Genomic DNA, 13,827 nt, shown 5'->3' on the forward strand with positions numbered 1-13,827 from the left:
TGAACAGGAGCACCCACCGCCGCCGCCACCGTCACACCGTAGACATTTTCCGCTCTTCTTCTTTTATGTCACACAATTTTATAAGACATCAATTATTAATTTAATCGAATTTGTGTTTTTCTTTGGATTAAGTGCGTTTTATGTTTTGTTTTGCTTGAAAAAATAATTTCAAAAAAATGTGTATTGTTTTGCAATATGGAATTGCCTTGCAACGGTATTCGCCATAATAAAACTATACGTCACAATTTTACTACCATCGTGCGCTTCGCTAACCGAATACCGTAATTCGTTTTCGTTTTTGTATTCTTTTTTATTTTTGTTGGGGTAGTAAAATAATGTGTTTGTCGCTGGATGTCGGTTCGACCAATTTTATCGGGGATTCTCTTGTAGTCATATAAAATACCTATAGTGTGGTGATTCGATTGATTAATTATTTTAACACATCCGGTAGTTCTAACAGTGAGACGTGAAACGTGAGAGTGAGGTAAAGAACTCTCAATTGCAACCCTTAGCAACGCGCCACGCCAGAGCAGAGCACAAGTGTAACAGTAACAGATATCCCAATCCCAAGGATATCCTTGCCTTTTCAATAGTAGAGCAAACAAAATCTGTTTAGGTAACACTGTTGTAAGTGGGGGATTCCTGTGAGTCTGCCGCGCTGCTCCTCCCCCTGGGCAGCAGAAAAATTCACACAGCGAACAGAGTGAAAGTGAACAACACAGAGTAAAGTGTGAGGTGAATTTTCTGAATATCCTTGTGTTTTGTTGTTGTTCTTGAGTGTTCTGTTTAGTATTCGAACTGAAAAGAGGTCGCCGCTTGGAATTCCCACCCCCATCTCCACTCACCGTCACCGACCTACCTATCAGACCAGGACCAGGAGAAAAGAGTCCCATTTAAGTGAAAAGTAAAGGGACGGGAAACCTTAAGTATCAGAGAGTCTCTGTGTATCTCTGGTTATTTTATTTTTCTTGTGTTGTTGTTATCCTCAATTGAATATATTTTGGGGTCGGGTCGTGTCGTGTCGGGTCGGCTCGTCATCATCATTATCATCATCAAAGCCGTAGTCATCGTCGTCGTAGTCGTCGTCATCGTCACTGACACTGGCACTGCTGCACACCCCCGGGCGCAAGCAGCTATACCAAGTGAATTAAGGGTGTGGAAATCATTTAACTGTAGTCAAACACGATACGAACTCGAACTATAGATAGAAAACAAAAAGAAAAACGTCCTTATAAGGATTTATTGTGTGTATTTCCTCCCACAAAGTACCAAATAAAAAGGATTAGAATTTGGCATATCAGAATTTATATTTTTTGTTAGTTCTCAATAAATCTACATCTTTCTATACAACTCTACATACACAAACAAAAATATATAGAAAAATAAAATCTTCAAGGACCTTTTTACACATTTTCTTACAAGTTTTTCCTTAACAAAAAAATAATATAAAATCATATTGAAGTGAATGATATACGTATTAAAATGTAATGTAGTTTTTCTTATCGTATTTAATCAGTCTTTTATATATAAAAAATAAATTAATCTAAAGTGAAAAAATAAACAAAACAGGATCAAAGTGTCATCTACCAATAACTTGAACACATTTGAATTTAAATAAATGTCTTATGGTCATTCAAGCATATTAATGAATCCTTAACAAGTTGTCTATTCAAGGACTTTTCCTATCGACACAATTCAACACAGTATCTTTAAGATAGATACCAACAATATTATTTTGAATAATATTTAACATAAATTTATATTTCATTTAAAATGAATGAACAATATAAAACAAAGTGACATTAAAAAAGAGAAAATATACATAAACAAAAAAAATGTATAACCTTGTATTGGAGTGAAAGAGGATACATTTCCTTTTTCATCATCGTCGCGTCGCGTAGCGTAGCGTCGCATCGTTTCGATCGGTCGTGTCGTTTCAAAGGAGGCATATTTGTTTGCTTTTGAAGGACTTTAAAAAGTTGACATCGAGGGTCACTTATAGTTTCTTGCATTGGAATTTTGATTATAATTATACAATAACACAAATACAATGGCAAAACGAAAGGGAAGCGGCAGAGGAAGTGAGTATTTTACACATATAAAAATATATTTTTTAAATTATATTTCTTCATTTTTAAGTAATGACTTTACAGCTTCCATGTCTTTATGGACCCACTTATACAGTCAGTATTCAAAATCCATACGTACATATATAATTTTTTTAAACATAAATACTTACGAACCATAAAGCTGAATTTTGTAACGCTTTAGACCTGTTTAATTGTTTCAAATGAGTCTGATGGTTACCAACTACCAGGTTGTCAAGCCTGGTTCTTAAAATGTCTAATTTTGTATGCTTACGAATTTTTGTTAATGCGTCTGACACTTGATTTCTCGTTTTACTTGATAAATGTCAAAATTAATTTTGACACAATTTGGGGTGAATTTTATTCAAAATATTAAATTTCAAAAGCGCCTTGCAGCAATGTGACTTAGTCCCAAGGCAATAGTCATATTTGAGACTTTTGATATTCTATCTTGTTATTAAAAATGTCTGCCGCATCCCGGAAATAAGTCCAATGTCAACACAATTCTATGGCTGGCAGATTTTTTCCTCACGCCATCGAAACAAATTGCTGAAGTAAAAAAAATCTTGGAGTTGATTTCGATATTTTAAAATATTTTTAAGTCCAGAATTGTATATTCATTTTTAAGGAAAAGTATGTCCTTAAAAATGGAACATGACATCAAACAAATGTTCGCCAAGGTTAAGGTTTCAGCACTATATGCTTTGTATGACTATTTCATGAATTTTTTCCTCGATAACTTCGAGAATTCGGTCTTTAAGGTCTTGAATCCTTTGTGGATTATTGTCATAGACTTTATATTGCACTTGGGTACAAGAGGTATTCAATAACGCGATATCGTTGGCCAATTGTTTTCTACGCTTCTTTAACAAATAACGATAGTTTCGGTCATAAAAAATCATTTAAAGATCCGTTCACCGTAACAGTTCCATCATCAACCAGCCTCAATTTCGAATTGGAAAAGTCCAATTTTACCGTGAGCACAACAACCCACATTAAGCAGTGGCACGTTGAAGACGGAGAGGCTTCTCAACAATCATTCTTAAAATTCTTGAGCTCTAAATGCAAAAAATCTTTTTATTAACGTAGCCTCTTATGTGAAGTTTAACGAAGTTGTTTGATGCGAATCCGGTTAATTTAAAGGATTGGACTTTCAGGGTTCACTGAATTTTAGAAGCTTTATGGCTGAAACACAAACACGCTTCAGCTTCGGCCTCGCCTGACGTTAACGATTTCAGCCATAGAAATTCAAAGCATGCTACCACAATGACGCTTCGACCTCACGTTTCATTTGACAATCGTAAGGAAAAGTACGAAATGTGTCTCCAAACGGAAGCTCTAGTTCAAATTTGCTGAACATTTTCTTTGTCTGACAGCTCAACAGCTGTACAAAAAAGTCAACACACAAAATATAATTGCTTTTGGAGGTATTCTCATTGGTTATTATAGGCTGTGTAAGCTACTTCCGCGATATATTTAATTTTTTCCATTTCAAAACTCATTTTTTTTTATTTTGAGAACAAATAACAGCCGCTAATGACAGAAGTGCCATTTTAGAAATGTCATATTGGAAGTGTCATTCAAAGCAATCTTGAAGCAGGCCCAACGTAATGCATTCGAAGCTGAAGCGTGTTTGTGTTTCAGCCATTTAGATCTACAGTTGCGTTGAAAATAAAAGTAGTGCAAGTAAAATTTTTATTAAGCTCATATTTTTACCATTTCCTTACTGCCTTGGTAGACAAATTATAATATTTTAACAAAATAATAATTTCTCACGGATCTTATAGTGAAATATTTTTTAAATGTAAGAATATGACAAATTTACGATCGTTTTCAATCGAATCGTTGAATTATTACGGTCGAAAAAAGTATTAGTGCATCGATTAGTGCAAAAAAATATTATTTTTCGCACTTATTTCTGAAATTTGAAGTTTTGAAAAAGGGTTTTCTTAGTTCATTCATTACATTGACATCAGCAATAGGAAAAGATTATCGAAGGTTCCCAATTTTATTATTTGTCATAAAATACTTGCCAAAGACAGAAAGTTGCTGGCGATATGTAAGCTATGCCTAAAAAACGAATGTAAAGGGTCGTATGGCATTAGAAAATCAATCCCTTTAAGCATCGAAAATAACGGATAAGTTTTCCATTCACAAAAGATTGAAATGGCTCAGGTGGGTCTTTAAGTAAGACAACACAATCCAAAGCATCCAAGCAATCCAAGTAAAATTATGAAGCAGCAAAAAATATTAATGTATTAAAACAGACCGTAAAGTCTCCAGATCTCAACCCGATTGAGAACCTGTGCTAAGATGTTAAAATATATGTTTCAGGTGTAAGACCAACCAACAAAAAAGCATTTTGGGAAAATTTACAAAATTAATGGCTGTCGATAACTGATTTCAAGTAATGCGAACATTTGACTAACTCAATGCTTCGGGACGCAATCTAAGGTAAAAGCCTTCGACTAATGATAAAGAAAATATCTTTAACCTTGCTTCTCTTTAATATTTAAGATTGATTTTCAAAGCATGACTATTTTTTGACCAAATTTTTTACTAATGTTGGCCGAAAAATACCTTAACGTCCGGTGACTCAAAAGTGCTTTAGTTTGTAAACTGTTTCTTGTCTTTTTTGGTAATGGCGTAGTTTTCATGTAACAAATGTCAAAAGATGGCAGCTGTCTAAATAGCCGATTATAAAAAATAAAACATTAATGGAAAAACCCTTATTATATTATTTAATACGTTCTTAGGAGGAGCAGTTTTCCACAAAGCCATGGCCTTGAAATTTTGGTTTTAATTGATTTTAAATACCCGAATTGGACGTACGTCAAGTTTGCAAAGTTTTTGTTGTCAAATATTTTCTATTGTTTTAAAGTCTTCCAGGTTTGTTTTTGCAGTCATTTAAATGATTTATTTTCTTATCATCGTATGTTATCAAAATCATAGCTTAAGCGAATTGTCAAAGAATGTTAACCCCTGCATTTTTGCAACTCGTACAAAACAACACTCATGTATAAATTCAACCATACTTAATATACATACGTTGTCAAATAGAATAAATTATTCATAACTCGATTAAAATTTTAATTTCAAAAATAAAAATGACGTCTTATCAGCTGATATACGTATACGGACTTAAATACCATTCCATGATGAAGTAATCAGTTCGGTAGTGATGATGTGTTGTAAATATACCAGCCCCAGAAATAAAAAAACACTTTTCACACCCCATCATTATCATCATAAGTATATACATACATATATAGATACAGGGGTCATCATCATCATCATACGCTCTAGCGTATGTATATTTACGATAAGATTCTTTCTATATTTTCTTTGTTCAAATTAACTGAAACACAAAATCAACCTACATGCTTCGTCAAATCGTCGTGTCGTCGCTCGTCGTCGTCCGCGTTGGTTCGGTGCTTACGTCAATGTCTATAATTTCCTATCTATCTAATTTAGAACGATTTTATATGGTGAATCTGTGCGTTCTTCTACTTTTATGCCTCAAGTCCATAAACCTTCTCATTTGCGTATACGTACACTAACTACACTAACAATACTGATGTTGCTTCAATTAAAATTTAATTTTTAATAATAATTAATTCATCAAGAGTGTCTTCGCTCGCTTCACTGATGCTGACTGAATGACATTTCAAAACTCGCACAATACCCCCGCATCCACCCTCTCAAAATACAGCAGAATATATAAGAACGAACCGCAAGGTATGGCGCAATAATATGCCAAAATGAATATTTGTACTTGTATTTGTAGGCACTTTCATACATAGACGACATACATACATACTGTGTATAATCGTGACCGCATTCTGTCCGTCTGTTGAATGAAGAGAAAGATTAAAGGTTATCATAGGACAGTGAAGTATGAATACAGGGAAGGGGGCGAGTGACAAGGGGTGGTATTTGTATTTTCAACATAACATCAATATCACTCAAAACAAGTCCTCACAATTCTCAGATACTTGTAGAAATGACAGAAAAACATCTGAGATACAAAACAGAGAAGATGAAAAATGCGTTTCTTAAACTTGGTGTATTTATTAATTTTAGATGACGTGTCACTCATGGTAAAGATGACAGATTGCGGTCATAAAATTCACTAAGAGTGGCGCCCAACGTGGGAACTCACAATAGATTTACCATGAAGAAATACGAAAATATTATGTGCTGTGTGCACGTACCTAGATTTGAACAAAGAATCTGTGTCATCCAAAATAAAAATGAGAAATATAAGCACTCATATTAATATGGTACAAAAAGCATTTACATACCTCTTCATGTATCTATTGTACTAATTGAGATGCAAAATTGTACCATTTGACATCCTTGAGTTTTTGTTTTTATTTATTAGTTAAATACATACGTAGGTATATAAGTATCTACGAATATTTCTTTTTATTCATCTTTCGCCCTTGTGAAGAAAAAATACAAAATATAAACAGATTTTCAATCTCAATGGGAAATTCTTGTTTTTTTTTATTTTTTGAGAAGCACGAGGGATGTTGCAAAAAGAAACGTAAAACAGATTTAAAACAAAAAGATATAAGATACTATAGATACACGATGTAGGTACACATTTTTGTAGACAACAAAATAAACGCGCAATAGGGTGTAATGAATAAATGAGTCCTCAGAAATTTAACTCTCATCTCGCATAGCACAATAACAACAAGAACAAAAACTGTTACGTGTTTAGAGCATTGCGAATTCGAATCGAAAGTTGTAATGGGTTTTGGTTTGTTATAATTTGTGTATGCGCATTTTAAGAGTGACCAATGTGGAAAGCGTTTTTCAAAAATTTGATGTCGTTTTTTCCTGAAATACTTAAAAAAGTAACTATGTGCATGCTATTTAGCCCAACATTTTTTTTATGGAAATACAACGTGTTCTTCAAGTCTCTGCCTAGGCTGGAAGTAGCTCATTCTGCCACTCCAAAAATTCCAAGACCTCATTGATAGTTTCAAGCTGAAAAATATTAGCCTTAACTACTTGAATCGTTTCCAGGTTATTAACATATCATCGTACCTTTACAGACTCCAACTTTACGGATCGCAACTCCCCAAGACAGGTGCTAACACGATTTTTGGAAAGATTGAAGTCGTCCAAACTCATTTTTTCATTGTTTAGTAAAAATTCGGATAATAAGACTCTATAAAGCTCACCGTTGACATTACTTTGGAAATTCCCTAAAATTGCACATAATGACAGAGAGGTTGAGAATATTGTTAAGAATTTTAAAATATTTGAAGATTTCAGTGTTTTTCAATTGAAGACTATTGTTGTTAATAAAAACTTTGTACAAAAAGTTTTGATTTCAATAAAAATTCCGATTGCTTTGGTGTCCAGTGAATCAGCATCTTTCTCCTTAAAGGAAAGGGACCAGTTATAGCTATCATTGAAACCGATACGGAAAAAAATGGGAATCGATATTTTGGTGTTTTTCTTTGATTAGAAATGAATACTATATACTGATTGATCGGAAAGAATTTTTTTAAGAATAAAAAGTGTAGTTGCGTATTTGTTTTTCTCTAAAAATGTATTCCTATTTTCCGGACGGAAATATGTACATTTTTCTGAAAAGCTTATACTTTTATGTCGAAAAGTGAAACGAATCGCTCCACTTATTTGTTTTCCAATTTCACTCAATTCCAATAACAGATTTCTGTTTTTCGGTGGATTTCAATCAGGACAGACATTTTTTATGATAGCTATAAACGACCTGTCAAACAAATTCCAATGTTTGGTTTTAATGATGAAAACTTATTATAGCTTTAACTGCCGCCTTAGTCAAATTTGATGACAAGAGCGAGAACCTGCTTCAAGGACTTCTGGAAGGAAGTTTTCAACTTGTTGGCAGAATAGTATGATAAATATTGTTGCTGTTTTTAAAGCTCTTAACCTTTTTATAGTTTCACGAATTTTGATGTGTTTAAAGTAGAAAAATAATGTCTGTAATGCTTTTCGAATTCTTGATGGTTTTCCTAATTTAGAATTACTTTCTTTAGTACTCAGTTCAAATATTGGAATATATTTGGCATTTCATACATTTTTCCAAAAATCCAAAAATCGTCATAAGTATATCTTAAAGAAACGGTGAACCATTAAGGCTAAATCGGGTTTAAACAGAAAAAGGCAAAATGTTTTGAAAGTTTGATTTTATATCGAATCTGCACTTAAAAAAGGCTACATCATCAAGTTTTTGAAATATATTTCAAAAATATAAAAATGATGTTAAAAACAAGTTAAATTCGAGGAGATAGTTAAAACCAAAGTTCATCTTCGAAATCAAAATCACAAACTAACTCCAAACGCATTTTTAAAACCTTAAGAACTTTATTTTTGAATTCCTTTTGTATTTTAAAACCTTGATATGATAAAAAAAATTAAGGTAAGATTCGAATAGATGAGAACTTATTTATTTAAAATAGTATTGTTTTGTTTTCGTGCGACAGAAAAAAAAGTGATTTTGTCGATCAGTATAACTTTTTATAAAAATTCCGAGCTTATCAGGATTGTCTTAATTACAGTCAAGATATTTGATGAAACACGATTACTGTTTTAGCTTATGTTTTTAAGGAGTAATTTTAGATATATTTTGAAAAACATATATTACCCGTGTTTTGTTGGAAACTCTATCTAGAGTATAATAGGATTTTACACGAATAACAAAAACAATATCCATAGTATGAATAACACCGATAAAATTTAGAATTGAATCTTACTATGGATGTGTTTTGAACATTTATACGACTCTCGAATGGATCTTATGTGATTTCGTTCTCAAATGTTGGTACGATTAATATTGCATTTGTATCTCGATGGCTGTGTTCGTTGAGTAGTTGTGCATTTGGAATTATGTATGTATTTTCCATTGGGGAAAAAATCAATCTGTAAAAATGGACTAACTGGGCTTATTTTGCAAAAAAAACAATTGTAAAGATAATTAAGTTTTGATATGTTCCCACCAAAGGTTTTTCTCAGTTTAGATTAAATAAATCTTTTTGGTGTTTCCACCGCACAAGAAGATTAAAAATTATTGAGTTTGACAGCACTTTTTAAAATGCAAATGGTGTTTGGATGTGTGAAGTGCAAGTGAGATTGTTTGATTCGTGTTAAACAATGAAGAACTAACCAGATCAGCACTATATAACAATGTGATACCTATTCCATGTCCATTGTTTTTGTAATTTGATTGATTGTACACAAACATCAAATACACAGACCATATAATGTATTATCTGTTAAACCAATTCCTCCACACAGATTTTCTTCTCATATTTTGACTCGACTCCGATCTCCGACGGGAATCAAATCAAATCAAGCTCATTACAAGTGTAATGTAGTAGTCTACGAACAAACTCCCTTGAAGCAATTGTTAAATTAACTTTTTTGTATAAAATCTCAATTTCCAGATGTTTTCTTACCATTTCTTCTTGAAAATTGTTCATTTTATTTGTTTTAGTTAGTTTTAGTTAATTTTAAAATTTGATTTTCAAAAAACTTTTTTCTATTTCTGTTTTTTGTTTTGTTTTTATTATTATTCTGACAGATCTTCTTTCAGTTATACCAATTTTTAAATACAAAAATCTGGCTACTGCGGATCGTTTTGTTGGCAATTTCTCACTATATAAGGAATACCAAAAACGCACCCATTTCTAAATTACCGTTTTTTAACATCATTACAGTATTAGGTATAAGACAATAAAGAAATACTGTCAAAGAAAAATTATAAGATAGAAATATTATTCAAATAACGTCTAACAATAGAACTATGTCCCTATAAAAGCCGGCTATATTTTTCTAGATCCTGTTCTTTCTTATTTTTAGTCTTTAACATCTTCAAAAAGTCGACTTAGCTTTTTTGTATAAATGTAGCGTCATGTTGCATACAAATCTTTTTGACTTACAAAATTACAAAAACTTGCCTCACGCACCAATTACACAAAATCTGGTCACACTTCTGGAGAATCCAACAACTGTGCGGTGCGTCGTCGTCGTTGTTTCTATGACTATGCAGACTTTATTCAACATATTTAAACCAGACGTAGGTTTTCTTGTGAATGTTTTTCTGCCAGCAGACAACAACAACAATACAACGACGATTACGACGACGACGACGATGAAAACAAATTCGACGTCAGCTCTCATTTTCTTGAAACTGTGCGCATTCCGGGGCAGTTTTATATATGTTGTTGTTGTTGGAATATTGTTATGTTCTATTAGACAATTTTAGTGTTTAGTTTTGAAGCAAACTCAGCATGCAATACGAATTATAACGAGGGCGAACATATGAGGAATTGTATTTAATCAAAAAAAAGATACAAATATAGTTTTAAGACCACCACTAACTATAGCAACAAGCCAACAAAAATTGTTATAAACAAAAATAAAATGTAACATCGTTAGCTGATTGTCATAATTTAATTATAAATTTATATATACATAATGTATATACGTAATTTTGAGTGTATTGTTCACTTTTGGCGAACATGTGCACTATGAATGACGACGACGTTCTTACGTAAGAATTGAAGACTAAGAGGCGCCCGACCGCCCGCCATCTCGACGTTCGCTGCACCCCACAGGGTGTATTACACATAATGTGTTTTTTTCATACATTTAAGTGGATACTACGATGATTTGCCGAACAGGAAACGTTCATTTTCGATTGATTTTGGATCAATCAAGCAGGGTTGTTAAGAATTTGGAGAGAGGTTGATTTAGATGATGGGTGGATGATATAAAATGACGATAGACGTTGCATTGTCTGCTTGGGAAATTGAATCCGGAAACCGATATAATTGTGTTTGAAAATTGTCTGGTCTAGATGGAAATGTTTATACATATTACGTAGATAGTTATACCTATGCAAGGGCAAGTTTCGAAATCGTGACAAAATTGAACTTGAGTTTAAAACGTAGACAAAATGATAATAAGGCCTGAAAGTTTGGTAGTTATACGTTCCAACACATTGTTAGAAATACAATAGAGGAAATTCCTATAAAAACACATGTTTTGTATGCATTTTTTTCCGCTGCATTCAACATAGCCATGCATTTTCATGAAATAAGAAAATGTACTTAAAGTTGTTAAGAACAATATCTATAACTTTTTGAATTTAAACAAAATGAAATAAAAGTTATTAACGAAAAAACAAAAAAAATATCTAAATAAAAGGAGGAAATTCCCATAAAAACAGTTATTTGTTTATTAAAAACAACGGTAAATTTTTGATCATAAAACTGTATTTGATTAAATCAATATTTTGTAGAGCCACCACTTACTTTTACGACCGACATCATTCGTCTTGGCAAGATTGCTCAAGCTTTTCAAGATCCGCGGTTGTAATTGTAGCCCATTTTTCAATAATTGCATCTCGGAGCTCTTGAACGTTGTTAAATTGGTGCCAGTTGGCATAAATACGCCTGACTATTATTCCCCAAAGATTCTCCATAGGATTTAAATCGGGATTTCGAGGCGGCCAATCGAGAAATGTTATTTGTTTCTCTTCAAACCAGTCACCCAGGCACGAATGCAATTCCATTTGGAGAAAAATCTGCTCAAACTATAATGCTGACGCCACCGGTGTTCCGACTTATTCTCACTTCTGTTTAAAGACGTTTGACATGCCAATAGGACTGAAATCCATCTGGACCATCCAAATTGAATTTTTTTATCACTAAATAGAACTTTTACAAACTCTTGGGTTCAGCTGATGTGACTTTCAGCAAACTATAGCCTTGCTGACTTATAGGCTGCATCTTAAGGTGGCTTCCTGGATGTTTTTGGATAAGCAATTCAAGTTTCGTTTTAATTTGTGAAGAGCTTGTTTCATGATGGCTTCACGCGATATCATTCGAACTTGATGGGTTGTAAGCTTTTTATTTTACGCGTGGTAAGCAATTTTTCATAACTTTCAGCTAACTTGAAAAAGTTATATGAATAAATGTATTGGATCTCCCTATTTTTCTAGCGATTTCACGATCAGAAAGATTACATTTTTTGTATGCAGTGATTTTTGACCTTTGATTATGAGATTCTGTAAGAAAAAATCTCCAGAATCAGTTTTTAAGGCACACAAAATGATTTCCTAACACTTTCAATTATGAATTCAAACAGCTTAATGAAATAACCACTTTCAATAGGTCTGTTTTTATACGAATTTACGCCTTTAAATTTCTCTTTTTTATTTTATTCCTCAATCAAACACGAATAATCTTTCTAGGTGATAAAAAATATTTAACAACTAACGGTTGCCTTCCTTTTTGGTTTGACCCAACGTTTTGGATTAGTAAACAGTTCTGCCAGGTTTACACCGACTGCAAACGAGTTGTGCAAGGAATGTTGTAGTGTTTTTATGGGAATTTCCTCTACTGTACCTTGGGGCCCTATCTTTTCAAACTCAGAAGTACCCCAAGGCTTACAATTGATAATCACTCCCGCTTAGAATATAAAGATTTGAGTATTCATTTCCCATGCAAAGTTTGACTGTCAAAAATATATATATAAATATGCTTTTAAAAAAGTTACTCGAGTTCTCGGTTACTTGTTGAACTTTAGCTTTTTTAAAAGAGTATCCTTGCATCATCAGACAAAGTGTTAGCTGTCCCTTTTGACGTTTATAATCGTTTCGACCTTAATCATCTGATGAACCTTTTTTTTCTAGAAGCAAACAAATAAAATGACTAAATTCAAAGTATTTAGAAGTAAGAAAATAATATTAAATATTAAAATAGTGTATTTTTCGCCAGACATACATATGTACATATGTTCTATAACTATACAACTTAGAAGATTAAATTACACTGTTAAAAACAGTACAATAAAATGATTTAGAAATATAATATGATAGACTTTTATGTTAGCCAGAGCGTGAATTGAGTACAAGGTTAATATTATGTCTCATAAAATCCCACAAGCGTCGCGTCGTTGTTCTCATCGTTTGTCGCGTCGCCGTCCAATTGAAACTAAAAGTATTTACATGCAAAAGAATGTCAACCCCGATCTGGGAGTTAAGTTACTAGGTGGTAGTTATAAATATATTTAGAAAATCATTCATCGGAAGAAATTTAATTTATTTAAAGTGTAATTAAAAGTAATTAAACATTTCATTAGTACTTTCGATGTAATACAAATAGTTTTCAATAAAAAGAGCTTTAAATGTTATCTTCCGCATTTTTTTCAGAGTTTTGAAAAAAATTAAAACAATGAATATAAATTTTTCGTTAAATCAACAAATAACATTCATTTGGGTAATGAATTGATTCATCGATTTTCTTTATATTACCTCAACAAAAATGTTCATTGAGTAAATGGATTTTTTCCTTGTACAACATTTAGAAAATAATGAAAATTTCCAAGGTTTGAGTTTTTGAAGTGTGTATCGGTCCATTTTTAGTTATAACGTGGTTTTTATCTGTCAAATGTCAAAAAATGACAAACATACAAGAAGTCCTCGTATCCTATCGGATAGGAGGGAGAGGGGTAGTTGCCACAGAATCTATTTTAATTTGATCGTTCTTCTTAATGATTTGTTTATAGTATTTCTTAAAATGCTTCGAGTTTAAAGGTGCCCAAAAGATTATTAATAAATTTAAATTTAAACACAGTGTGAGTGTTGGGAACAATTAAAGAAGAGATACCGGTTAATATTGGTCCTAAAGAAGTCGAAGAAATCCTAAGCAGCATTTTTGGCAGCAATGTTGAA

General features: G+C 32.6%; 1 protein-coding gene across 1 annotated transcript in view; it reads left to right on the forward strand.

Annotated features, from left to right (window-relative positions):
- Nucleotides 1–420: 420 nt before the first annotated feature.
- The window catches only part of LOC129952038 (uncharacterized), a 183,579-nt gene continuing 170,172 nt past the window's right edge, over nucleotides 421–13,827 (forward strand). The window contains exon 1 of the mRNA XM_056064460.1: nucleotides 421–2,081. Within this exon, the coding sequence (XP_055920435.1) occupies nucleotides 2,051–2,081 (31 nt within the window). The 5' untranslated portion in view covers nucleotides 421–2,050. The remainder of the gene's footprint in view (nucleotides 2,082–13,827) is intronic.

Source organism: Eupeodes corollae, chromosome 3 (assembly GCF_945859685.1).
Source record: "Eupeodes corollae chromosome 3, idEupCoro1.1, whole genome shotgun sequence".
In the NCBI taxonomy this organism is placed as follows: domain Eukaryota; kingdom Metazoa; phylum Arthropoda; class Insecta; order Diptera; family Syrphidae; genus Eupeodes; species Eupeodes corollae.